The 27,701-nt window shown below is 42.6% G+C and overlaps 1 protein-coding gene across 2 annotated transcripts in view; it reads right to left on the bottom strand.

Moving 5' to 3' along the window:
* Nucleotides 1–27,701, bottom strand: part of LOC115061153 (collagen alpha-1(XVIII) chain-like) — a 45,987-nt gene that overhangs the window by 3,719 nt on the left and 14,567 nt on the right. The window contains exons 3-36 of one of the 2 annotated variants that reach the window (XM_029529419.1): nucleotides 16,158–16,405; nucleotides 15,911–16,081; nucleotides 14,947–15,078; nucleotides 9,339–9,413; nucleotides 8,442–8,534; nucleotides 6,902–7,046; nucleotides 6,589–6,638; nucleotides 6,280–6,459; nucleotides 6,102–6,128; nucleotides 5,904–5,966; nucleotides 5,659–5,739; nucleotides 5,435–5,482; nucleotides 5,191–5,325; nucleotides 4,672–4,725; nucleotides 4,285–4,320; nucleotides 3,989–4,123; nucleotides 3,728–3,787; nucleotides 3,588–3,623; nucleotides 3,414–3,458; nucleotides 3,198–3,260; nucleotides 3,083–3,109; nucleotides 2,887–2,970; nucleotides 2,674–2,739; nucleotides 2,326–2,388; nucleotides 2,115–2,204; nucleotides 1,884–1,919; nucleotides 1,678–1,731; nucleotides 1,496–1,552; nucleotides 1,350–1,409; nucleotides 1,182–1,223; nucleotides 568–595; nucleotides 358–426; nucleotides 246–271; nucleotides 51–149 (exon numbers count right to left, since the gene is read on the bottom strand). In XM_029529419.1, the coding sequence (XP_029385279.1) occupies nucleotides 51–149; nucleotides 246–271; nucleotides 358–426; nucleotides 568–595; nucleotides 1,182–1,223; nucleotides 1,350–1,409; nucleotides 1,496–1,552; nucleotides 1,678–1,731; nucleotides 1,884–1,919; nucleotides 2,115–2,204; nucleotides 2,326–2,388; nucleotides 2,674–2,739; nucleotides 2,887–2,970; nucleotides 3,083–3,109; nucleotides 3,198–3,260; nucleotides 3,414–3,458; nucleotides 3,588–3,623; nucleotides 3,728–3,787; nucleotides 3,989–4,123; nucleotides 4,285–4,320; nucleotides 4,672–4,725; nucleotides 5,191–5,325; nucleotides 5,435–5,482; nucleotides 5,659–5,739; nucleotides 5,904–5,966; nucleotides 6,102–6,128; nucleotides 6,280–6,459; nucleotides 6,589–6,638; nucleotides 6,902–7,046; nucleotides 8,442–8,534; nucleotides 9,339–9,413; nucleotides 14,947–15,078; nucleotides 15,911–16,081; nucleotides 16,158–16,405 (2,678 nt within the window). The remainder of the gene's footprint in view (nucleotides 1–50; nucleotides 150–245; nucleotides 272–357; nucleotides 427–567; nucleotides 596–1,181; nucleotides 1,224–1,349; nucleotides 1,410–1,495; nucleotides 1,553–1,677; nucleotides 1,732–1,883; nucleotides 1,920–2,114; nucleotides 2,205–2,325; nucleotides 2,389–2,673; nucleotides 2,740–2,886; nucleotides 2,971–3,082; nucleotides 3,110–3,197; nucleotides 3,261–3,413; nucleotides 3,459–3,587; nucleotides 3,624–3,727; nucleotides 3,788–3,988; nucleotides 4,124–4,284; nucleotides 4,321–4,671; nucleotides 4,726–5,190; nucleotides 5,326–5,434; nucleotides 5,483–5,658; nucleotides 5,740–5,903; nucleotides 5,967–6,101; nucleotides 6,129–6,279; nucleotides 6,460–6,588; nucleotides 6,639–6,901; nucleotides 7,047–8,441; nucleotides 8,535–9,338; nucleotides 9,414–14,946; nucleotides 15,079–15,910; nucleotides 16,082–16,157; nucleotides 16,406–27,701) is intronic. The other variant, XM_029529420.1, reaches the window with a different exon arrangement.

Raw genomic sequence — 27,701 nt, 5'->3', positions numbered from 1 at the left:
CTCATTCTTTGTCAGATATACAGTTGTGAATCTATGAAACTCTGACCCACCACCAGTCCTGGTCTTCCAGGAATACCTGGGAGCCCTGGCATACCCGCCTCCCCTTTGTCTCCTTTCTGCCCTTTAATACCATGGTCACCTCCGGCCCCCTGTGATTACAGATACACACAAACACACCTGCATTTCGTGGCACGTTGACTCAACATGTTCCCAAAATTAAGCAAAGATCTTGTTTTGAAACCTACCCAGCCTCCTCTGGGAAGAAATGTGCCTAAAAAGAGAGACAGGCATTTTAATTTCCATTGAGCATACCATTATCCTTCAACGTGAGGGGGTAATTGTGCTGTGCTGACTCACTTTGGGGAGCTGGTATCCCAGGAAAGCCTCGCTCTCCCTTTTCGCCTTTCATTCCTGTCTGACAGTTACCTTAGAGACAAAAAGCAACGATTCAGCTGCTGATTAAGCAGAAGTTATTTTACAGTAAAAATGCTTTTGGACTCAAGTTAAGTGTCGTTTTGGACTAATAACTCAGGGTAATTCTTGGTAAACATAAATGATTCAACCTACCAACTGCAACAGTTCCATTGGGATTGAGCTGAAAACATTGAGCACAAAAATAACATAAAATTAACATAAAAAAACTGAGTTATGGATCATTAGATCATTTCATTTGCAGTGTTAATTCTATAGACAACGTGCATGACATGCAGATTATCCGTGGATACCTTATTGTGTTTATGGCAGTGAACTTTCACCTTTCCAGACTGGACATGCAGCATGCAGGAATGTGTCAGAGCGAGGCCTGAGTAGTGCTGAGTGACAAAATGTTACATAGAAACATGCACTTTATCTGTACACACAAGGAAAAGAAGGAAGATATGCAAGGAAACAGAAGAAGGTTGATCGGTCTGCCAGGGGCCTGAACGGGAATAAATGAATGTATGAGTTTATGCAGGAAACTGAGGATTAATGAGGACATGGACTGAAGAGGTGGCTTATCTTAGCCTCTAAAGGTTTAGAGATAACTGATCCACCAATGATTTTTATACAGACTTCTGTTTGAGAAGTCTGGATGGCTATCATAAAAAGAATCCAATAAAGTTTTCTAACACAAGGCTGTGATTAAAGATTTTATGAACACATGCTATAATATGAATATGGTTGTATAGACAGAAACTTACAGCCATTTTACAGTGGGGTCTGGGAGGGACGGGGAACACTGTCTTCAGAGATCAGGAGAGGACAGTAAGCACATAAAATATTGAGGCAGGTGATGGCTGAAATGAATTGAGTGAATGAAAACTGAGGGGCAAAGAAAGTCTTTTTTTTTTTTTTTTTTTTATGCTTACTCCTTTGGGGCAGTTAAATATTCCTGGGCGGCCCGGGGGTCCAGGAGGGCCAGGAGGTCCCTTAAATGAAGATAAAAAGTTCTCAAACACTGTCCTCTGTGTTACCTTATGTAGACAGATTTATCTCATCCTGATGTAGAACTCACCGGCAGCCCCACAGAGTCTCCTCTGTCACCCTTTGGTCCCATCAGACCTGGACGACCCTGCATATACACACAGTCATTACCACAAATGTATCGAAGGTACAACATCTGTACAGGACATGAGATTGAATTTAACTTTAATAAGCATGTTTCTAACTGATAATGTTTGAGTTCATGGTACTTACTGGTCTTCCAGGAAATCCAAACTCTCCTTTTGGTCCTGCTGGTCCTACAGGTCCCTGTTAGAAACAAAACACAGTGACTGATGGCATTTCTAAAAATAGGTCACTGTGTCCTTCAGCCGGAGAAGAAATAACTTAAGTGAAAGGTTTTACGACGCTAGAGTGACCCTAAGTTGAATTTCGTTTTGCTCTTTGTTGTTAATACTTACAGGAACTCCAGGGGGTCCAGGCACACCACTTTCTCCCTACAAACAAAAACCCATTTACACTGTCATGTACAGTTCCACTTCAGAGGTTTTCAAGGGTTCACAGGGGTTGGCTGCCTTTTGTATTGATCCTGCAGAACCCTGGTATAGTTAAGACCTCTAGCAGGTGCATGTAAAGGAAGAATACAATGAAATTAGATGCGGTTCTGGTGAGTGAAAACAGTGAGGTATAACCTTGATTCCTTTGGGCCCAACTGGACCAGCCAGGCCTGACAACATAGATCCGTCTGCTGCAACGAAAAATCCTGGCTCGCCCTTCTCACCCTGAACGCATGCAGATGAGTAAAAAAAAAAAAAGGCAGTGAGAGGACAAAGAAAAGCTATTTGGATGTATAGAAATATGAATTTCTACCAACTATTGTTGACTTAGAAAGCGCATAATTACCTTGAGTCCTGGAGGTCCTTGAACACCTGGCAACCCGACATCGCCCTTTGGACCCTGTGGTCCCTGCAGACATTCATTAAATTTGAATATTAAAATACAAAAAACTTCTGACTCTGTGATCAAATGTTAAATCATTCCCCTACATGTTGTCACATCCATGCTTGTGTATTCATTTGTTTCATGTACTCCTCATTGTTGGAAACAGGCAACCCGACAGCTGAACTTATTAACAGGAGCACAGGGATGTCACACTCTTTAAATATAAACCAACAGTCACTGCTCCAAACATGCATTTCATATTTCCATGACATATTTCAGTCTGACAGATGCTTTGTGCTGGATACTCACAGCAGGTCCCTGAGCTTCAAAAATCCCTGAGAAGTTGAAGGAGCCATCTGTATCATTAAGGAGAAGCTGAAGACGAGACAGGAGAGTGCTGTAATCAAACAGGCTTAATAACATCATCGTTCTCATTATACGCTGCAGCTTTTGCAAGGTCACTGCTTTGTTCACTTAAAAGGCTGGTATCAGCATTGTCAACACAAAGTTGGCACTACTTACTTCCTGGAGGTTGACAATGGGTCCCGGTGGTCCAGGTGGTCCTGGAGGGCCAGGAACACCGAGTCCGTCCCGTCCCATCTCGCCCTGAAAAACAATCGACCAATTCAGAAAACAGCATCACCGACTGCTGTAGTGTGAATGTGTTTGTGCACACGTCAGTCCGTCCACTTCATGTATGCCCTCCTTAACCGTTTACCTTTTGTCCTGGATCACCTTTTGGACCCTGTAGATGCCGCAGGATGAAACAAACTAGGTGTTAAACCAGTCGTAGAAGCTCAATTCAATATTTCACAGTTAGTAAATTTCCTGACCTGTGCTCCTTGTAGCCCCTCTTGTCCTGGAGAACCAGGTACTCCAGGAGCTCCTCGCTCCCCCTGTGGAAACCATGAAGAAACGATCACTTCCTACATAATCACTCATGCAACATAACTGCTTGTTGCATTTTCCTCCTGCTAAAATACCGTCTCGAGATTCACAAGTGATAAAAAGAAGGTACATGTGGGACGTGAAAAATTTAACTCACTCACCTTTTGCCCAGTTTTTCCCACAGAGCCATCTAAGCCGTCTTTACCCTGCAAAGACAAATAAACTCATTTTTCAAGTCAACAATAGTGCTCATTCCCTCTACGTGCACCTGTATGATGCCATTCTTCAGCTTTAAACCTCTTCTTACAATCAAATGCACAAACACAATGCTTTACCTTAGGCCCTGGAACTCCGGGAGGCCCTGGAGGACCCTACAGAAATTATTAGTGTAGTTAAATATCTGACAAGGCTGGCGGCCATGATATGATGCCTGAAATTTTCTGCTGCAGAATGCTCTCATAGTAATAGTTAATACCTGTGGGCCTCTGGAGAGCGCAGCTCCAAAACCACTCTGTATTGCAGATCCCTCCAAGTCCTGCAAAAAGAAAAATGGGAGTAAAAAGTAAAGTAAAAGTAATTAGTTTTTGGAAATCGAACACTAAGCAAGTGGGAAACTTTGTAAAAAATGTTGGGGGAGTTTTGTCTGAAACAACAAAACGATGGCTAATTAAAAAACGTCTGGTGAGCTTGTCCCCTCGCACCTTTCAGCCAAGACAGGAAACAAAACAAGCTTTACCTCAAAGTCCAAGGTGGGGCATCTTCCACAGGATCCTGGGGGACCCGGGGGGCCAGAGGGGCCCCTGGGCCCAGGTGGCCCCTCTGGACCCTCTGACCCTGGAAGGCCTGGGAAACCTGGAGGGCCTTGATCTCCCTGGGAGACAGAAGACAATTTCAAAACGTTCATTAAAACATTCTGGCTGGTGAAAGTGAAACATGTGATGTATCTGTACAGTGAAACTGATCCATAAATACCATGTTGGATACATTGCCTGTGTAAAAATGTGAATAATGGTGGTTTAGTGCAGATTGTACCTTCGGTCCTGGTTGGCCACTAACGCCGGCCTCGCCCTGTTAACAAGCAAGGGATGATGAAATAACATTAACTACAGCGGTGACAGGAGAGCGCACACAGCCACTGCAGCACAGACTTGTTTACACTCAAGGCCCTTGGCTTTATTAGTCCACCGGGTCACCTCATTAGGAACGGGGTTGTTTGTGTTAGGTGGTTTTTTCCGTTGGTGGGTAATTGTTTTTTCTAACAGAGCACAGACAGCTGTGCTCAGGGGAAATCAGATGATACAAAACACAGGGGCGGGGATCATACAAGCAGGAGACTGAGGTAGGAGGAAATGACCATAAAAACAGACAGAACTTGACAATTGGGTATCTTTTATATATTGTGATGATTCTCAGCCTCACCTTGTCTCCCTTCTCCCCAACAGGTCCTGGAGCACCATCTTTTCCATCCACTCCCTGCAACAGTGACAACAGTTCATCAAGAAGATCATTAATATTTTTAACAGTGCAGTCAGTAAATGTGGACCTGTGAGTCGTCCATTCACACCATTAGTAAAAGCCTCTAACATATCTTTAAGACAAAAGACACATTTCCCCCAACAGCTACGGCTGAGTCAAAGTTCTGATGTTGGAGGAAATAACTGTCTTTTCAGGCCCATTAGATTTGATGGGGCCAAATGTGAATACCTGACCAAACACTGAACCAGAACCAAGCCCAGAACCAGAGCCACTAAACCACTCCTCAATCACCTGAAAACAGAAGCTAAGTCAGTAAAACTTCTGAAGACTAGAAATGCCTCTTTTAGTCATTTTTGCTGTAAAAGCTGCTGTAAAAGCTGCTAAAAGAAATCACTGCCATGTCACGTCAGAGGAGTTTCTTAGTGTGATGTTGTAGACGTGTAGACAGTGTGTCAAACTCACCGGTACTCCAGGTTCCCCCTTCTTTCCGTCCTTCCCATCTTTCCCAGGAGCCCCAGGTGGGCCAGATGAAATGCCCTCCGATGGCGTACCTGGGGGCCCTGGCTGTCCTGGGGGGCCAGGAGGCCCTGGAGGCCCCTTATGAGACAAATCGTTAAATTTTAGTCGCATCAGAGTGGAAAAGCGAGCATGCAACAACATTGCACATTTTTAAAGACAAGCTCAGCAAAAGAAGAAAGTCACTCACTCTGATAATTTCTGCATCACTGTCAAAGTCTTCAAATCCTGACCCCTCCTGGTGAATACAAGTGACAAGACAAGAATCAAGGTTCCTGCTCATGGGCAATGGTCAAACATAACCCTAACCCTAAATGCATATTCAACTGACGGTTTATTGAGGATCTAGTGTGGCACCTGAAAAGACACAAGTCAGCACAGACCAGGGGAGTGGAAAAAAGTTCAACAACCTACCAAGAACATGGAGGACTTGCTCAGTCGACCTGGAGGTCCAGGAGGCCCTGGAGGACCAGGTAATCCAACTCCAGGATCACCCTAAAGAAGAAACCGGGGGGGTGTTTATGTTTTCAGTTGATCATAACGTTTGGCTCGGTAAATTAGTCTGTGGTGATACACAAATACAACAATCCAAACAAAATGTTAACCCTAAACACATTTAAGTCCAGATGCTATGATATCAAATGTGAGGTACTGTCTACCTTCTCTCCCTTAGGACCAGGCTCGCCCTCAAGTCCTGGGAATCCTGTAACCCCCTTTTCCCCCTGGGAAAAAGACAGTCACAGCAGAGACAACGTCTCATGTCAATCCTGAAACTGTTTTCCTAAGACAGTCAAAAAAAGACTTCTGTAACGAGGAAGCTATAAATCTTCAGGAGAGGAGTGGAAAACTTTACTTACTGGTGGACCAGCTTCACCTTTGCTTCCCTGGAGAAATAACAAAAGTGGAAATCTATTTATCATTGTATCTTTGACGTATAAAAACAACATAAACATCAAGTAATGTCCTGGACAAAAAGTGTTTTCAATGAATGAGACTTACACAAACAACAAATTAAACCCAACATTTGAAACTCACAGGTTGTCCATCCTTCCCAGGGGCTCCAGATGGGCCTTGAGGTCCCGGCGGCCCTTGTGGACCCTCTAGTCCTGGCTCCCCTGCCTCTTCTCCACCTGGAGTTGGTCCTGGAGGTCCAGGGGGCCCTGGTGGGCCGGCAGGACCTGGGTCGCCTCGTTCCCCCTTTTGCATCAGAGATACCTGGAGGGAATGATTATTGGGAAGCTGCACTGAACTGTTTTTTTTTTTTTTTTATACATTTCTTAAAATATATCAGACTGTGAAACTCTTCAGCGTTCGTGACAAAACCTGATTTATTTAAATACTTACAGAGTCCAGTCTGGAGGCTGGAGTCTGCGTGACTGTTTGGTGTGATCGCACTGTGAGACAGAAACAGTGTGAGTCCATTAGACATTAAACAATTCAACTTTGTGAAGATGATTAAAAACGTAGCAACCAATAGTGCCCGTATGCTTCACATTGACTTCACCTTCATTTCGGGTAGAAATGGAAACATTGGAAAATGAAGCTGCATCGCCATCTGCTGCTTGGTTTGAGAAACTTCACTACTTGAGGTGCACAGACTTGGACTGACACAGCTGGAGGATATTCTGTGCAAACATGTGATGGTATATTTTCATACCTCTCACAGTAGATGTCTCCTCCTCCTGCCCAGAAGTTTCCTCTGTGTCGTCATATTCAACATCATCATCATCACTACCTGGTGTCATCTCTGTGGGCGGAGCTTGGACTGGCGTGCTGTGTGTGGGGTCGAGCTCTGGGAAAGGCTGGAAAGCAAAATAAGTGGGAACTTTTTCTTTTTCTTTTTTTTTCAGCATACAACATACAACCATAATTCAGAAAACAGATTGAACTCACTACTTATAAAGTTACTCCAGCAGCTTTAGGCTTCCTCATCTCTCCACGAATATTTTTACTTCCTGTCATATGTAATCCAACAAAAACGTTGCTCACAACGTAAAATAAGAGAAAGAGGTAAGACGAGCAAAGTGAGTGTTTGAAATGTTTTCTCAGACTAGATCCAACTACAGCAGTCAGGATGAGACTGAAACATTCCACACATTTCAGCAGGCGGCTTCGCAGCGCCGCATTACTCCAACATGAACTCAGCATTATTTTTTTCAAGATATGCAGTGATGACAGATCTTTTTGACCTCATGCCTCAGAAACAGCTCCTGTCCTGTCTGCATTGTTGGGTTTGGTATTTCAATTCATCTTCTGATATGCTGACATGCTGTCTCTGAGGTTAAAGTGTGGCAGACACCTTCTGTGAGTCTATTCTTTCAAACCTCAGTGGCAAAGAACTGAAGTTGGTGTGGTATTTTTCAAAAAGAGAAAAAGTAGTTATGTGAATGCATCCATAGTTTCAAGTTCAAGTTTGGAAAAAAAAAAGTTGAATTCAATTCTGACAAATGAATTATCTGTTTATTCGCGTTAGTATTAATCAGAGATTAAATTTTTTCTATTTTGTGTTGCTGAATGCTTAAACTATGAGTGGCAACTGTTAAAGAGAACGTGTAGCATGGTGGTCATTAGCTGGAAACTGAACAGTTATTTTACAGGAGAATGGCAGCTCCCCCCGGTGACCAGCTCTCCCCAGATGACAGTCAACAATATAATGATCCTAAATCCTCTCCTCCTCCTGAGAAGAAGCACATTCGTTCCAGTTTCAGATGCTTATTATTCTGTGTGGCAGGGGTGGCCTGCTGTTTTTGCTAAACTTGCTTTCTCCCGTTTACTTGATGTCGGTCGGTCACAGTTGGTTACCTCCTTCCGTTAAATTGGTTCAGGGATGACTAACAACCTGCTGCTGCGAAGACTCAATCAGCAGAATCTTCCACTGAAGATTGAATTTAAACTTGGAAAGCAAAAACATGTCATCATATCAATTTTCCTGTGATTAAAGTCAGAGTAAATACATTTATTCTTAAGTTAAATAACCCAAAATCTTATCAATGTATTTTTTTTTTCCCTCTTCCTTTCAGAGAGCACGGAGATGACGGCAGGGAGCTGCACATATCAACACGTTCCAGTCTCCACCAGCCCTAAAACGATAAGAGCTGTTTTCTTTGGTCCAAGTCCAGACCAGCTAAATAAGAGGGACAGGGGGTGATTGCAGTGTGTACAAGTGTTTGTCCACGTGTATGTGTGTGTATACATACCATAGTATACTCTCTCTCCTCCACAACCTTCTTCACTTCATCTCTTTCAGCGATGTCCTCATAAGCGTCATCGCCGCTCCCATAACCAGAAGCCTGGAGAGAGATGAGAGGAGGGAAGATGGAGTTAGGTTATAAACAAGGAGACACACAGAAACAATTAAATGCTCTTAAACAGACAAACGCCATGTGACCTCAAGCTGAGGGATGAGAGGAGTGGTTCAGGAAATCGGCAAAAACATTTGCTTAGAAATACTTGGACATCCATCGATTGGCTCATTTTCTGTCACCACACTGATTGTTTTAATTAAACTTTAGAGTCCGACTCTATCATCAGATGCTTTAATCATTAGAGAAAACAAGAGACTAAAATATCATCAAATACATATCTCAGGAACCAATTTGTAGTGAAAGGAAAATGTGCGTTGTAATTAATTCATTATTTGACTTAGAATAAAAAGCAAGCTATTTCAAACCATAATGATAGATCACCACAACGCTGCTGGACTTTAATTATATAGAACCTGTAAGATGACTATTATAAATTCAATGTAAGACTTTAAATAAAAACTGTTATCTAATACATCAAAACATATTTCTAAAATTGAAAGCTGGAAGGAGGAAGCTCATGAGCCCATTCTCCGAATTTCCACAAATTTTAGTAATTCCATCTCTCCATAAGGTATTAACCACGATCCAACCCTCCTATATTCATCACCGTGCTGATCTAAATGATGAAAAATTGTTCCACATCCTAAATGAGTGAGGCCCAGAAAACACGTTGCAGGACTTGAGGTCCTTTTTACTGTAGTGCAACGTTTTCACCAATGGAGGGTGCAATGATTCCATGTTTGGTCTGGTGTTGGAACGGTGTTTGGGTGTGTTTTCGTGCACGCTCACATAGGGATCGTCCTCCTCGCACTGGTCATCTGGGGCCGTGGGATCAGACTTCAACACCAGCTGCTGAATGGAGCCCTGGAGAGAGCCAGAGGGGAGTGGAAGGAGAGAAGAGTCTGTGTTTTGCTGCGTGGTAATTTGCTTTATTCGGTGTCGTTAAATTTTGCAGAAGTTTAGAGTACATTTCCCACATGCACCAGTACAGCCTCTGTCTTTCCGTCTGACATTTTACCCGGTTCACCCTCCCCCAACACCCCACGCACCAACTCAAATGTTCACACGGCACCACAGTCATCCAGCTTAACTGCTGGTGTTTCATGCTCGTCAAATCCAACTGTGCGCCAGAAGCAATTTTCACATCAATATAAAAAGCACCAGCCTATAAATTGAATATGCATGAAAAAGCACTTGCTAAATAGATTTGGAACAACTGAGATGTCAAACATTATCAGCACTTCGACTCATAGTCAACATAACAGATTTTACAGTAGGCGTTCAAGGAGTCAAAAATCACTGCCAGGATTTATATGAAACCCCATTAAACATATTGTGAGTCACTATGCAGCATGTTTTGTCATCAACCCTCTAGATGAAGATTTCAAGTTCATATTTAAGCATGTTAAAGTCACAGAGCAACAGAAGGCATTTGGCTGCCTTTGAGCAATAACAGCCGCTAAACATCATGTCCATGGACCAACAAGGGACTTGTGTAGGTGTAAAGACGATAAAATTTTAACACTTCAGCTGTTTACCGGCAATTACAATGACTGCACAGACATCAGTGCTACAACTGGCCAAGATTCATGAGAGGACTCTGCTACAGTAGAAACTGTAACTACGGAGCTGTGAATTCTGACCTTCTGCTCAGGATGTCATTCAAATTTATTAAGTGTTGTAAAGCAAAGCAAGTGTGGAAACATCCGACACAAGTGAAGCTGGATGTTTATCTGAAGGGGAAAAGTGTGCGTAAAGTGGATATGGGAGTGTGCAGACATGCAATTGTGAATTTACATCTTCGAGTCCGTAGGCCTGTCCTGTTATTAGATCAGCAAAAACTTGCAAAGGCAATTTCAGCCAAGTTTATTGATATTGACTTGAGGCTAGAGGACGAACACCTGTTTTTAATGGAATGAAGCACAGGCTGTGAAATTCAATGGAGGTGAAGGAATGGGAAGGGCAAGAAGACAGAGTAAGTGGATACGAGTTGGGATGGCAACAAAATCAGAGACATCTGTTTACGCAGTAAACAACACATCTGAAGCAAACGAAGAATGCACCACACAACCTTTTCTTGGTTCTTCAAACAACTTCAGCATGTGAATTCCCCTTAAAGTTGAGCCACAGAAACATGGATGAATGGCATGACATGACATATGGGTGCCTGCTCTCATCCTACAAAAACACAGATCGAAGCATACCCGTGTCTAAACCTCATATGAACAAATCCGAATGAACTTGAGTCGATCGGAAACTCAAGAAACATACACCCAAATACAAATGAGCATACACACCACCATAATCAACATCATCTGTAGTTTTCACAGTAACTGGCATAAAGGTTAGACTAACATTTAGAGGTATGATTTAATATGACGTCCTCAAAAATGGGAGGAAAAAACGTGTTTGATCTGAAGAAAAACGCAGGAGACGCTTTACACAAGAGATTTGGCTTAAACAGCAACATCTCCATCTTTTTCTCATCAGGAGGTCGGAGGTACCAGATGTAAGGATTTGTAATGGACACCCCACTTGCCGAACATGTTTAACAGTGACGATAAAACTGTCAAAGAGGCCTGTCCATGAGAGATTTCACAGAGTCAGCCACGTTTACTGGCTCTCTGGAGAGATTGCTAGCTGTGGGGTTCAGCCAGACTGGTCGGAGTTCAGATGATCTGGGACTGGGCGAGGTCTGACTTTCAACACATTTCCAAGGGCATCATAAATGTATTCCAAATGAAGACACTGGACATCAGTCTGTGTGTGCTAATGGACGGAGGCCCCAAATGGCTTTGAAAAACAACGAGATTAAAAGCTTTTAACCACAATGAGAAAATCTACCGCTGATCATCATGTTCCATGGAGCTGAATCTGTGAGGCAACCCTCACAAATGCTGAAAGGTTGCTATGCATATGAAACACTTCACACATAAACTTGTTGCCATTGGCAGTAAAACACAAGGTCATCCGCTTCTTCATCTGTGAGAATGTATTGTACAAGTTTCACTCTCCCTATCTGTGTTCAAACTGTACAAAAGTATGTGATGTTTCCTCATCCTCTCACCGAAAAAGATACGGAGCTGCAGTATCTAACCTCTTGGGAGGCTGCGTAAATCAGCCTGTTTAATGTCGTACCACTGCTCGGATATGAATGAAGTCTGTACTCGGCAGTCTGGTTACTGTCACCAGACGCAGGTTATTCAGGAGTCCTTTACATGTCGTGGCTGACTAAGAGAAAGGTTAAGCAGCGGCGTGGTACTGCTCTGTGACTGCAGTTTCTGGCAGTCACCATGTTGGGGAACAGAGTTGTTGCCAAAGCAGTGGGGAGTAAGTCACTGCGGCTGCTGCTGGCCAGATGTCCGTGCACGTGTGCGCGTGTGCATGCGTGTTTGTGGGAACTCTGAATGTCACCGCCACTGTGTCAAGCCTCGACACATTCAGCTGATGTCAAACAAAAAGAAACTGTTGCTGTACATTCAAGTAGGCTCTTTTTTCCACAAGGTGTCGCTAGTTCGTCTCATTGCTTGCAACGTGCGCCATGACTCATGGATTATAAAATAAGTTAGTAATTCCTCCTGGTGTGAGTTTTGAGGGCTGTCATTCACAACTGCTGATCTCACTTTATTGAGTAATCATTATGTTTTACTCAGAGAGCTGGAAAAACATTGATAGACAAATATCTTATTCATAGTTCATGGGTGTTTTGTTTTGTTTTGCTTTTTTTTTTTTTTTTACAGGACATTTCCAGCTTTTGAAAAGTAATCCTAACCTTGTGGCAAAAATATTGATTTAAACTGTAGCAAACTGTGCTTCATAAAATTCCCAACACAAACACAATGGGACACAATTCTGACCAAGTGCACACTCAGTTGAACTGTATTTTTCTCAGATTATGAGAAAGAAAAACACATTTGGTTGCTCGGGGAGAATCAGAAGACTCATAAAAACACACACACACACTTTCTCTTTCTCTCTCTGTGATGTAGAGATGGTGCCAGCCACACAAATATTTTACAACACCCAACATGGGCCATGAAACTAAGGAAAACAAAAATGGGTGAATAAGTCAGTGTGGTGGAGGATATTTTAGCATATTTGCTTTTGCATGTGTGTGAGCGTCCTGCTGCAGGGCCGCTACTGCTCCTGGTGGACGTGATGGAGAATCTCGGACCGAGCTGCCAGTTCAAACACTGAACAGTCAGTACTGGTCCTCTTTGTCTGAGGGAAGGGAGCTGTGGAAGGGATAGAGCTCAGTTGGAGGAGAGGTGATCTTCTTACTGATGGACTGACAAATTCACAGCAATCATAACTGACGCGCCTTTATTTATGACAGCTCTTCATTAGCAAGAAGGAAATGAGGCATGACGGGCTTGACCACCATAGTAGGTCCACAAAGAGTAACAACATTTCATACGATATGCATTTTAAATACCTGCTTCTAAAAGCGCTCAGCAATTTACAAACCTCTCTCACCAAAAGTACCAAAGCCACCAAAACAAGTCCACATGCAGCTGCTGCAGGTAAGGAGCCTGGCCTCCTCATTTCTTTAGAAAAATACAATAATTAACTTTTTGAAGCACAACTTTGATTGCTTTGGGGTTAAGCCCAGTCAGAGCAGATCGAAATGTAATTATCTTAAAGGAGCTTAATATGAAGACTAGAAACAAGAAAAAAGCCCAAAGCTCATTACTACAGTGGGTTTTTCCTGAAGTTTTATTTCAAATAAACAAATATTTTTAAGGACATAGTGATTATTTTGCTCCCATGATGCTTTGGAAGAAAGCCAGAAGCTGGGAGACATGGAATGAAATAATAGTAATTTTATTAAGTTTAATTCAAACTAAACGGCATGAAGAGAAAAAAAAAAACAAACAAAAAAAAAAAACCAACATGCTGGATCTTCCTGCGTCTCTACAGCCGGGTCAGTGATCCTGCTTCCCAGCCAAGTAAATAAGAATGTTCTTCACTGAATAATAAAGTCTGAGGAAAAAAGTAAAAAGAAAATAGTTTAAAATAACATTGCCACATTCCTTATTTGGTTGCTTTTGCTCTACAGAATTAAATAAATGAAGATATCTGAGATTTTGAATGGTGGTACAGTGAAGGTTGATCACCCTCCTCGTGATGCAGAGCTGCTTTTAAACCACAGTAGGTAGTAATTTGATATGTTGTATTTCGAAGTTGTTCCAGAACAAATCTTATTTCCCTCTGAGACCAAAAAATCCTAAACAAGTGAACATGACGCTTGACTGGCTCGTTGAATTTCCTTGAAACTCTCCTCAAATTTCACAAATAAAATGCTAATAAGGCAAAAATAGCTTCTTTCCACTCTCCTGGAAAGAACGGCTTTGGTAGTTTCTCTCATCAAATGAACTTACACATCAACTAATATAGAGGAGAAAAAGAAGACGGCCCAATACAGCAAACCAGAGTGAGGCCTGGGTTTTGTTTTTAAGGTTCATAGGTCAGGCACTTTTACAATTTAGCCACCAGCTATGGAATGATTTATTCCTCAATGAACTCATCTCTTATTAAAATGTAATAATATCATAGTGTTTTATGTCAGGTCTAGATTTGACATCTTAATAACATTGATAAAGGTCAGACAACTGCTGGCTATATTTGGTGAGCCACACAGATAACGCCTGATTGAATGATTTTCCCTTTGCACTGGACTATTTTCCCCTCATCATCCCCCCGTCACGACCACAGTGGGACCAGCACACCCTCTAACTGCAATTACTGAACAAAAAATCATACATGATTGGCAGGAAAGTGCTGGACCATTTACTTTTTCTCTCTTTTTTTTTATTTTACAAGCGCACAAAGAGCAGAAGGCTGCATCATGTGTTCTCCTGGACCTGGTTGCTCACCATTTCTCTATCTAGCACTCCTCATTATAACCACACAAGGATATTTTTAACTGCAGATGCAAATGGTTAGAGCTTCCACCATTGTGTCCTTGCTATTGTTTGATTCTGCTCCTTTGAATTGGCAAACTGGCGACGGCGTAAGTCATTCAAGATGAGCCTATTGACTATATTCCACAAATGTAAATCACGTACAATTTGTCATTTATGTGCTCCCACAGGAGGAGGCAGTGCTCATAAACACATGTGGTCATTCATTCCTCCTGTCCTGTTGCGTTCATAAAGCTGCCAACAAAGACAATTGTGTTCTTGTCTCGAATGTAAAATCGCCCAAATGCCACGTTTGTCTTTGCAGCAAGCAGTAGCGTAAACAGCGATGACTGTAACGATGAAGCGTGGACCACACAGATATAATTAATGCTTCAGCATAATGATGTTGCATCACATTATCGGTGGCACTGGCTTCTCTCACGCATGCATGGTCCCAAAGATATACATGTTCCCCGAGTCCCATCCCAACTCACCACAAACCTCGCCAGGCCTGTTCCCCCAGCGTTTCCTACAAAGATCCCTGAGCTGGCCTCGAAGGTCAGAGGCTGAGGACTCCTGGTGAAGGCGACTCGATGGTACTCCTCACAGTCCATGTAGAGGCGGACCTGAGATACAAAGGTAGACAGATACATAATACAAGATCCCTATAAATAAACCCAACACTTTACTAAAAGTCTTTATTCAAGCCAGTTAGATTGAACTAAGAAGTAGAACATCGTCACATATTTAATAAATATCTGTAATAGATGGAAGTAGTTACATGTATTTTTGTTATATGTGTGAGGCCTTGACTTCTCCTGACTTTGGAAGCATCTCGTGGTTGTAAAGAAAAATGACACAGTAAAAAAAAAAGCACCTATTTTCTCAAAATGACACACTTCTTATCATAATACGTCTGAAAAAATCAGTGATATACTGTTTTTCATCGTGCTGCCAAAAAAGAAAATCTCTGAAAATTGTCAAAAACCAACAAATTAGATCCAATGACATTTATTGAATGTGCAGCAAAAGACTATTTATTCCTCTGTGATACTCTCTTGGCCAAAAAAAAGATTTAAAACATGTGAATGAACCAAATCATTTCAGTGAGTGACACGTTCTATCATTGTAATGATGACGTCGATCACACACTGTTGTGCTGTTATAAATAGGATAACAGATCTGTGGCTGGAAATAGTCACAGGCAAATTTGTTATTTACACCTGATTGAGTAGTGTTCGTTATTAAATGCACCCTTGCCAAAGGGAAGTTTCCATTTCTGAGAAACTTTACAGATGTTTCTGGAAGCACTTTTTTTTCCCGGATCAATTCTAGTCTAATCGAATGCAACTGACCATTTCCTCATTATTTTCTCACTTTAAATGGAATACGAAGCTCATCAGATACAAACGCATCTTAAATATATCATCAAAGAAATTAAGTAAAACTTCGCCTCACCTCCGTGCCCTGTACGGTCAGAGTAAACCTCGCCCATCTTCCTGTCAGGTCTCCCATTTTGAAAGAAGCTGCTTCCTGGGTCCCCTCTGTTGTTCCCGGGTCGGTGTAGTACAGCACAACTCTCTGGGAACCATCCTCCACCTCCGAGAGCGCGATACCTAAATGCACAATCTTAACAACAAAGTCAGGTGTTAAAAACAGTTATTTCAAATAGGAAATTAGGCGGATAACAATTACAATGTCTTACCTTCTGATAAGCGTCTGTAATGGCGAACAGGACGCCACCATGCCGCGTGGTGGGCTTAGCTATGACTGTGACAGCGAAGTCATTGTAGAAAGGGTCAGGGATGAACGACTTGGTGAGGCGGCCCACGTTGGCATCCGGTCCGAAGCTGTAGGCCGGGTAACCCTCAAAACCTGTAACGAAGGAGACGGAGGGCGGGAGGGGGACGCCGATCAACTCCGTAAGGTCCAAGGCTCCCTGAGAACCACGTTCTGCAAAAAAAAAAACATGGAAGGGAGAAAATTTTAGTGGAGAGGCAAAGAAAATGCATTTATCATGGAGCACAAAGCAAGTAGAAGTAGTTAGAATCAAGAACTATCCAGGGAGATCCAGACTCGGGTTTGTGTTCAGTCTCTAAAATATAATAACATTTCAAATGATGATCTCAGTTGATCTAACATTGCTCTTAGTGCTTAAAAAATTGTGGGCTAATTTTACACACAGCAAACCAGGAGCGGAGTTGCTGCAGTGCTCGGTGGTACCTGGATGCAGACTATATAATGATGCCACGTGTAAAGTAATGTCTGCTCTGAGTTTGACGGGTACTTGAAGGTGACAGGATAGACAGTCCACTGAGAGCGAGGGGGCCGGTGGTGGATTACAGCTTATTTTTGCCTGGGGCCCCCTCGTGAGATAATCCAACTTGGGGGTCAGACGGCTAAAATATTAACGCATTCCAAAACACAGACGGTCAGAGTTGCAATTATCCTCTAATTCACGTTTTAATTCCCTACTTTACAGGAAAGATGCAAGCTATGCAAGTAATTACACGGATGTTTGCTAAAGAACGATCCTGGAGCTTCACCAGGTAGACCAGAGTTCCCCAGATTTCCTTCGCACCTCCTCTCCATGATTACCATCAGACAGCCTGCTTGGCTTCTCTCTCCAGACATTTCACAGTTTGACAACATGTCAGATACACCCCATAAAGTTGGCCAAGAGGCTGAGAAGGGGCTTTAGTCCGTCTAATGCCCCGATCCGTGTCATCATACTCGACATACTTACCGTTATTGTATGCACGGCTGAATGCACGCTTGCCTGCTCTCTTCCTGTATGTCAGTCAGTCAGCCAATCATATAAACACATGAATGGAAACACACACACACATGCAGGTTCTCAAGCATGCAAGGCTGCGTGTGCACACACTGGTATGCTCCCTCGAACAGACACGAAAGCCCTTTTGAATGCCCACCTCCCACCACACCCCTCCTCCTTTTGCTCTCTCTGCCATCTATTAAACACACACACACGCACACGCACGCGTTCCACTCCACACCACCACACCTGGTTCTCCTTAGTGAGAGGAACCCTGGAACAATCGTCTGTTCTTTTAGTGCATATGGGCAGCAGCGTATAGATGCAGGGCATCTGGAAGGCATTAGCTGAAGACCAAAAGCGCGTGCTGCGCAGCGGCAGCTCCTGTAAATTAGGCCTTACTGTGCAGCGTGCATGTGTGAGCGAGTGAGGGAGCAGCTAAAAACAAGAAGCGAGGGACAAGAGAGAAGGAGATTAAGAGTGCCAACATTAACACTTCTATAAGTGCAGTGTGTGTGTGTGGCCAATAATACTCCCCACAGGCAGAGAGGCACACTTCTTCCCCTGCGCACTAATAGGATTGAAAGCCCTACAGACCATGACAATTAAAAAATAACAATGGGGTGCAACCTACACCGTTTTCCTGTGTGACCTCTGCGGTGGCTGAACACCGTTATGTACCTGGACTGCAGTTTAGAGTTCTGTGGAAATCCCCCTCTCTGTGTTGCTTGACGCGGTGAGGCCCAAACACACTAAAACAAATGTTTAATAGTTTCCAAAGACTGACTCATTTGCGATTCCGCAGAATCCTGGACTCAGAAGACGGTGACCCGGCTTGCTGGCTGCTTCACTGCGAGACACAGATTGTACCAGTGACAACAAAGAGGACAGAGAGCAGAGTCCTGCCAACATTCCCACAGATCAGCCTGTCACTTCTCGCTCTCTTTGCCTGAATGTGACATCATTGCAGATGTTCCCCTACTGGGTCAGAGGCGTAACAGCTGGGCAGATCGCCATGGAAACTAAGATACGGTCTATGAACTCCCGGCAGGGGCTTTTCATTTTTGTTTTGTTTCACTCGTCGCCTTGCATTATCCCATCGGCTTGTTCGCAGTAAACAGCTGACTGTGTTTAAGGGATACGGTTTCACCGATGAGCTGCGGACACTCTCCTCGTGATAATAATGTCAGTAATGGAAGTAGGTCAGTGAAACATCCCAGTGCAGGACAAAGTCAGCTGTGAGTGACTCAACTCAGGGTGTGACTTCAGACTAATCTGCTTTGGCCAAGTCTGAACACCACCTGCGCTGGAGAAGAAGAGGAGGACTCAGGAGATACAGTACATTTCCTCCAGCTGATCTTTACAGTTATGTGTATGAGTGAAAGACTGGAGACGAACTCTGTCTTGGACCTTGGAGGACTGGAGCTTGTGCTCACACACAGTTACAGCCCATTTAATTCCACAGAAGAGCAAACGGATAAAAAAAAAAAAAAAAAAAACAACCCCGCAATATAGCCACAATAAATCCTTTTTTTTTTTTTTTTAACTACAACAGAGAAAAATCTGATGTCTCCACAACAACCGTTTCATCAGAACATAAATGGAACACAAATGAGTTTCATAATAAAACACAGATTCAAATAAATAAATAAATAAAGTATCCACAACAACATGAAATCAAAGTAAATTATGTTGATTGCACTGTAGGCGTATGGGGGTGTGTGTTTGTCCATGTGTGTTTACAGGGTATCTAGTGTTTGCATGCTTGCTCCCTTTCCTGAGGAGCAACAGACAATCCAAACACTAACGTCTCCACACGGCCATTTTTTAGGAGGGCCACTGTGTTTTTGGCAGAGGTTGTGTCTTACGGAGAAAATCCCAGTCTGACACACTGCTGTGGCAAAATCCAGACTGTTGTGGGCACGATAAAGACCAACAAGCACCACTTCAAAGACAAGAGCAGCACCAATTCAAACTTTAGCTTTCTAAGAAAAGAGACATTTAACTCAACAAAATAACAGCACAGTGCTGCAGGTTCAGGGCACTTCCACATTGGCTTCACTTTACAGCCACAAAGTCAACAACCACTTTGTACTGCCATTGTTCTGGTGGGTGGACAACTCACAATGTCCATCAGCTGGTCAGTTCTGGGTTTTAAAGATTGTGTTTTCGGTTTGTGAGACTTTTGGATGTTTAGGTCTGATCAAGATGGGAAAACTACAAAACGGGGATCATAATTACATGGTGATGATAGATACTGTAGTTGGATAACTTGAAATTGTTCCGGCCAAACTAATTCAGCTGTCAGTGAGTGCACCAATTTGTAAAGAGCTGCCACATCTGAAGAGAGGACCCGACTGAGGAATCTAATCAAGCCTCAACCGTGACGCCACATCGTCGCAGATCATCTGGTAAGGATCAGGATTATGATCCTTATCTCTCTCTTCTGCATGCAGCAGTATTCACGAACACGCGCAGCCTTGTTAAGGCGCAACAATCCAAAACAAACGGCTTATAAAACTTAATTCAAGTATTTAGACATGCAAAACCTCTGTGGCTCTGGCTACGCCGCATTTTACAAACATCTCTCACTACGTGATCATTTTTAACCCCTTGTCTGTTCCCACAAAAACAAACTAGACTGACTTGAACAGGGACCTTATCTGGCAGAAATCACAGGAAAAATCTCAGACAATCATAATAATAGTCGGCTCTGAAAAAAAAAATAAATAAATAAAATAAATAAAATAATAAGATTGCGATAATGAGCTGGGGATGCTGGGTAAATGAAAGCCAACAATGTGGAAACACTGACTTAATTACATTGTGAAATTGCCCATTTGTTGCATTCAAAGGTTACTTTTTGAAGATTGCGAAAAAATTTCATGTCTGAGTGTCTTTGAAGGCAACCGCAACCACAAGGAACGCTGATAAAAACTGCATTACCAGACAACAATAACAAAAAAATATGAAGCCAATTAATCATGAAGATTAAATCAAATCGTTGATTAGAAAGTTGGGAATCAAAGATTTGTGTGTAATGAGGAAAATTATTACAGTTAAGCATTCTTGCTTTGCAGTTAGACCGAAAACCTGCAGAGATATTAATGCACTTGTTAATGGACCACACAGTCATTTAACACCTGTTTCATTTTGAGAGCAGATGTCTCCTCACATCTGTGTGATGGCACTAAGTTTCAAATAAACAGGGATTTCCTTTTTTCTGTTTCACAGACTAATCAGCACCAAAGGGCCTCGTGTCATTCACCAAGATAGACAAAACAACACGCAACCACGGTGGTTATGATGTCAGACGTGTGTTGTTGTGAAATACGGGAAGCTCTAGGTAAATTTAACCAACGAGTGTGTGTGTGCGTGCATCTGTGTGCGACCTTGTGAGGCTACGCTGCTCCACCCTAACCGCCGAGTCAGCGCAGTCAAAAAGAGGAGCGGAGCAGAGTTGAGCGTAGATTGTGATCAAGGACTCACTTAGCTCAAACGTGAATGGATCTTGTACCAAATGCCAGAAACAAAGGCACTTTTTCCGCTTGTGTGAATATTTGATAGGAGAGATTAGGATTGTCTGTGTTAGCTTTACACGTACAGAAACTGATGTTTGCGGCCTTCGATAATAAAAATGTACATTAACAACTAAACTTTTATCCGTACGCCCCGAGAACAAGCTTCTAGTCTCACTGCTACGAAATCTAATTCTCACCATCAATATGTTTATTTTTGCAACCTGTCTGAACGCATTTGCTTTATACAAGCAATGGAGTGTGCATTTGCATTATCATGTTTGCAAGCGAGCAAGGAAAGAAACACCACAGTCTCCATAAGTGCAATGAAAAATACGGGTGTGTGCCAGAGGGGATATAACCAAGGAACTATAAAATATGAGAACGACAAGTAGTAGCTTCGTCATGGGAAAATGATTGTTATGTTCAAGTAGAAATGGGAGATTTAGATATCGAAGAAATGAGGTAGCACCTGCATATGCGGCTCTCAGGAATGTGAGAGTCATGCTCAGATCGGAGTAAGAGGCCTGGGAGGATCACAGGCACAGAAACTGACGCACCAAGAATGTCTCAAAGTCAGCAAACTATCAGATTTGATACAGCTTCGCAGACACATTTTATCCATAACAGACAGTTTGATGTTGATCCTGTGCCCATTTACTCATCCCACTGGTGAAAACTGATTACATGGTGTTGCAAGCACCTTACTGCAGCAGCTGAAATATATGAGACACACATGGAAAGGCACCAGAGATGTACTGAAGATGATTTGTGTGGGAAAATATTCCCTACTGTTGCAAGGGTGGGTTCACCAAACTTTCCAAAAATCTTTTGGTGAAGTTTTGGTTTCCGTAGTTTTTTTTGGCTGCCACCCCAGGACTCCAGAAGTGAAGTGAATTCCTTTGTCATCGATCACAAATCAACAAAACACACTGAAACTATTTTCACTGGAAGCTCTTTCTACTGAAAGAGAGTTTCTCTGAAAACTGGAGACTGTGTTGATCCCTCAAATATTTGCAAATAAAACTAAAACCATCTGGATGGCTGTACTTCTTTTTTAGTCAAAATCAGAAATGAGGGCTGTAAATCATCAAACTGTAAATTTGCCCCTGATATGCCTTCATAATCCTTAGGAAGCTCACTTACAGTGGAGTCCTTCATATCCTGGGAAACACAAACAAATATCTGGAGTAAATATGTCGGGTTTACTGAGTCAGACGTTACCTGGTGCCTCTTTAATGTACAGCAGAAATATAAAGCCGGCTTGTTCTCAGTTTGGTAAAATCAGCATCCAGCTTCAATTGAGGCGCCCACAACCTTTGCAATTTATTCACCAGATCATAAATTAAATATGAAATATACTAAATACGCTTGCATCAGTCTTATCGCTGAATGATAAACTGTTGGCTGCAGAAATTCTTGTAAAGTAAAGTAAGAGGAGATTTTCCACAATAAAGCCAACTTGAGCTCACGTTCTAATTGGACTTCAACAAAATCACAGTGCAGCTGATTACCTCATAAAAACAGAAAGTAATTTTTATAACCATTTAAATTTCAGCTGCTGGTGAGATAAACCAGATGGCTTACTGGAATCTGAATAGGCAATTTCAAAGCTTGCTGTCCTCATTGTTGGAACAGGGTCAGGTATATTTCCTAAGGTAATGTAATTTATATTTGGATAAAACTCCAACTTCTCATTTCCAGCTATCAACACACCACATTTGACAATTATTCTTCACCAGAAAGGTCACAATAGACTGTTTGGGTCACTTCCTGCTAAAGCAGATGAGGTCATTTCAGTAGAAAAGGGACACGATTGTGTTTAAAACTAAGAGGAGGCTGTTTCTCTTGTTGCATGCCGCATTTATCAGTGTTGATACTGAGATCATGTTCGCTCTTGAAGGTTGGTTATGTAAACGAAGAACGCCTGGTGCAGCTGTCATGAACACCAACCACAGTCCATTCGTTACTGACTGCACAAGAGAAGAAAATCTGCATGTCTGCGTTAACTTGCCCTTCTCGCCTATATCGCCACCAGTCACATCCATCCATGTTTTATCTGCAGGATTTCATAGCCGTTTTCCATGACACATTATGCTCTTGGCTCAGCAGCGCTGCTCTACAAAGACCCGGTTCCAAGACTGACTCAACCAAAATTCTGTTCACGTCCCCAGTTAACCCCTGTAGAGAGCTCTGGTCTCTGCCGAGGAGAGGAGCTACTTCAGCATTGTGCTCGGGGCCTGATTATTCAGGCTTGAGCTATTAGTTCCCTTGGTGGGAAAAAAATAAATAAAGAAAAGAAAATGCAATTAGCTAGTCGGGTTAAGGGAGGCAAATCCCAAACACGAAATGTTTTTGGGGAAATTCCACAGTAGCCAAACCAGTACAAATAATAGCACGATCCCACTGAGAGGAAACGATAAACTCAGTGGGGGAGCAATGCTGGCTTCAGTCTCAGACCGAGTGATCGTATCGCTGATTAGGATTATTCGAGACTTCAGGTATTTGGGAAGAACATGTATGGACCAGAGTACTTAGGAAACGCATTTTGTTTTTAATCAAGAGTTTATCAAGATAGCTTTCTTACCCAATATTTCATATATCCAATGGCAACAGCCATACTGTTTTAAAAATCTTAAAAAGTCTTAAAAATGACCGACTTCTACCAACTCTGTCCAGTGGCCTCATCCGTTGGCATCATTTTGACACGTCACATGGTGACCGTGGTCCAAACAGACACACCTCTGAATGAGTGAAAGCGCCAAGAAATGACTCGCTGTACCCACCGCAGTAAACCGATGTAGCGTGCACGATCTCATCCTTGATTGATTCCAGCTGCAGCACTGAAACCACGACACAAGACTGCCAGATGTGAGGAGATTGGCTTGATTACTGCACGGACAATGTTTTGTTTTTTTTTGTTTTTTTAATTTGTTTGTATCTGACTTATCTTGCGATCTTTGCGATTCCACTGAACAGAGTTCGTGACTTCGGTTTTGTGTACGATCTGCTGTTTTGCCGATGACATGGTTGTGCTGGCTGTACTGGCCTGTGACCTCACATGTGCATTGGATGAATGCTCGGGTTTAAACTGGGTGATGGCCTGTTGCTCAACGGGACTTACCTCATTTAGGTCCCAGAGGTTCAGCTGAGGAAGGTTCAGGCAACAAACCTTCTCATATCCCAATCCTGCAAGTTTCCTGGACAATCAAAGTTAACCCCAAACCCGTTGGAATGATTACATATAATCAAACTGGCCGGAAAACACCTTGGTACGCCCCAAGACAGAGGCCGCCACTTTTTGTCTACTCCTCATAAACCGCTGCTATGCGTGAGACTTTAGTGGACCAAAGTTTATGCAGTGTCTTCAATAGCAGTTTTATAGTCAGTATTACCAGCATTATAGAAGTGTAGATGTTATGTGCTGACACTAACTCTTGAATAAAATCACTTCCAGGGAAAGAGAGTGCTGTGCTTCAGCAGGATCAACCAAGTTGTGTTCATCATCTTCCTGATGGTGTGACGGGGTGAATTTAGGGATATAGCCATCACTTTGAGACTGTGGCTTTCTCTGGATGGAGTTCTTTCGATTTTGCTTGAGGCTCGAGCATTTGTGTGCTGAGAAAACCTTCTATCTGCCAAAAAATGTTTTTATTTACAGCCAACAGAGGCCATGGAAGACTGAAGTCACAACAATGAGTGCATTACTAGTTGGAAATCTTTTCTTACTGTAGCTTTAAAAAAAAAAAAGGTTTCTCTCGGGGCAGCGCTCTCACACTGTGCGACGCACATGCAAACACAACGGGCGCCTTATGCTGGACAGGTAAAGCGAGGTCTGGACTGGGGTAAAACGGGCTGCGAGGTAAGCGCAGCACATTCTTGTGTTTCATCCAACATTGGTCTTCAGGGAGCAGAGCTGACTGTTTCTCAGTGAGCCGGACCAGCTAGTTCTCAGCCGGTGGTCTTACAGACTACTGTCCATTTAATATATGATAATATACGCAGAGGAAAGCTCTCACTGAAGTCCACTGGCTGCTGGTGGAAGTCTCTTCTTTAGCCCCACACTCTCCCATTGCAGTTTTGTGCAATGCAAACACTTTAGGGTTAGGAATCTAATTCATCATTTAGCATAACAGAGGTCTGACTTTTTAGTGCTACAAAGGATAGGTATGCATCTTTTGTTCCGCCCCCAACAAACATCCATTCTCAACCCGACGTCTTGGCAAAAAAAGAAGTGTGCCAAATTACACTGAGGTTTTCTGTCGGTTTCACACAGGGTTAGGGGTCTCAGTGTGACTCAAGCAGACCGTGAAAGAGGAGCGTATAATGACTTCCTAATGATAACAGTGTAATTGTAGCATACAGAAGGAGATGAGGGGTCGTTTTAGGTCAGGACAGAATACACTTCCAGTCTTAGATAGATGTGTGTGATCTTAACTTTTTTTTATGTATATACATCTTATTTTTATTTATGACTGGGCTTAAAATTTTCTTCTAACTCTAACCCTCTATCTGGTGTCGATGGGGCATTTCATGTTCCAAATAAATTAATTTATATCCCACCGGATATACTTTTCATACTGCTTCCATGTCATGTTACAATAAAAATGGCTCTTTTCTGCTCTAAATGTAAAACTGGGCAACAGCAGAAGTGAATACTGAGTTCAGCAAACTATTTGGCTCCACAATATAGGAATTTAAACCATCCCTCCAGATTTAATGCAATTTTGGTGCGGGTCAGGACAAGTCATTCACAACTCTGGAGTGTGCCCATATGAGCCAATGCTGGACAGGACTGGGGTCACTGATAAGGGTCCTTTTTTTCTCCGTACTTGTACAAGCTGGCCAGGTCCAAGGCTGCAGAGCGCCAAAGGCCAAATAGTTGAGTCAGGTAGTGTTAGTGGAGCCAAAACCTACTCCCGTCTAACACACACAAACACATAATGACCCGACACACTCACAAACACACACACACACTGCACTCCCCTAGAACTCTTATCTTGCATCTCAATATGGGGCACCGACTTGGCAGCAGTGAGAGAACAGTATCACCTTTGTAAAGTGGAATATTTGCTGTATTTTTTCTTAAATCTTCACTTAAGCCCCTCAGGTCACTTTTCAGCAGAATATCTCAGTTACATGCAGCTTTCAGGTGCATGTTCCATAAAAAAGGGAAGAATTTAACTTCACTGAAAAACGCGTGCTTCAGTGCACAGCTAAAGACAAATATCTGCGGCCCTGAAGGTTCATCATGTTCTGAAAAGTTTATAAAAAAAAAAAAAAAAGAAGAGATGAATTGGAATGGAATTTGCTTATTCGAGTTAACCTCAGCTTCTCAATAGTTGGAATGAGAATTTAAGCAGCATACAAAGGAACCCGGTGCAGAAATTCTTGAAGAAATTAAACCTCTCACAACATTATAAAGGACACAGGAGGACTTAACACAACAGATGTCGGTCTTCCCAAGTCTGACTGGATTGCAGTGATACTTTTAGTGATTCTGGAGAAGATGGAAAACACTAAAGGATCATCATGAAGAACAGCAAAAGATACAGAGGCTCTCAGGTGGAAACGCCTAAGGGAAGCATAAAAAGTCAACAAAAGTCAGAACACCACAATACAAACACAGCGAAGGACAAAATGAAGTCCTAGCATTGAAATGTGTCAACGCTGGTTACTTTTTTCTGTCAATACATAATGTATTTAAAACCATTCTTTCTTACTCTGTTGGCGGGTTCATTAAAGCAGCTGGTGGCTGGTGCTACAAGCGGACGTCCACGGGGGTCAGATGTCATGTGGCTCAGTGTAAACTACATGTTGCTGCGGCTTACCCCAAGCTGTGTTTAACCAGCTGTAGAAACTGCACTCTGACCAGGGTGTCAAAGTAATGATGGGATAGCTCAAAAAAAAAAAAAAAATACAGTGAACAGACGGCCTGTTTTTGGCAGCTTGCCGTGCTAATGTTCAGCCCTCTGCATAGAGTTGGAGGAGAGGAGGTGCAAAGCCTCTGTATTAATAGAAATTAATTTGATGATGGGAGGAGAGGAGAGAGGAGAAGAAATAATGGAAAAAGCAATCAATCGCCTATTAAAAGAGAGGAAGGTGCAGCGTTTCTATTCCTCTTGATCAGCAAAACATCTGGGACCTTTTAACGTGGCTGTGGTTTGTCATGGCTCCTGCCAGAGGAGAAAGGAAGAAGAAGAAATAAAGGAGTTGAAAAATGCTGACTGAGGGAGGGAGCAAGAAAGAGGCCGAGATGGGAAAAATGACAAAAAAAATAAAAAGGGAAAGATCAAGAGAAGCCATAACTGAACAAAATGCACAAAGGTGCAACTGAAGGATCAACATCTCCAACTGTGGCCTTTTCATTTTCATCTATATCAGCTCTGCAAGCCATAAAATAAATCCCTTAAGATCCCCTTTCCATGTTTTCCAGTGATGGGTGCCAAAGCTTCGGCATGTCTGTATTCATCACATTGAGGATACTCGTAGTTTATCCAAACTGTCCCTACAAAGAAAAAAGTGGGGGGGGGGCAGGCTGAGCTCTACCATCTGCTTTAGTTCTGCACTGTCAGTTGTTCAATACAATTTGAAACGCGGGCTCGCAGCCAGTCAACTTGCAGTCCGCTCCATTCATCAACTCGAGTGTGGCCACTTGGCTGTTGCTGTTTAAAGAGTGTTGACCCAGATGGGAATGGCCCAAATGACTCGAGTGCAAGGTCTACATTTCTTCATTTCAAGGTTAAAAGCATGTTCTTCACATGTATACGTTTATGGACTGTAATGGTATTCCCCCTAAAAAAGACCCTTAGTTGTTCAGAGCAGCACTCAGGAATGTATGAAGACAATAGTTTGCTGTTGTCTGAAAGGCCCTTCCTTATTTCAACATGACAAAACCCAGGTGCACAAAGTCTGGGCCACAGAAAAATGCTTTTCCTAGTTCGGTGTAGAAGCT

This window comes from Echeneis naucrates, chromosome 20 (assembly GCF_900963305.1).
Source record: "Echeneis naucrates chromosome 20, fEcheNa1.1, whole genome shotgun sequence".
Classification (NCBI taxonomy): Eukaryota; Metazoa; Chordata; class Actinopteri; order Carangiformes; family Echeneidae; genus Echeneis; species Echeneis naucrates.
The sequence above is the reverse complement of the archived record's forward strand: the minus strand, read 5'-3'. Positions and strand labels throughout refer to the sequence as shown.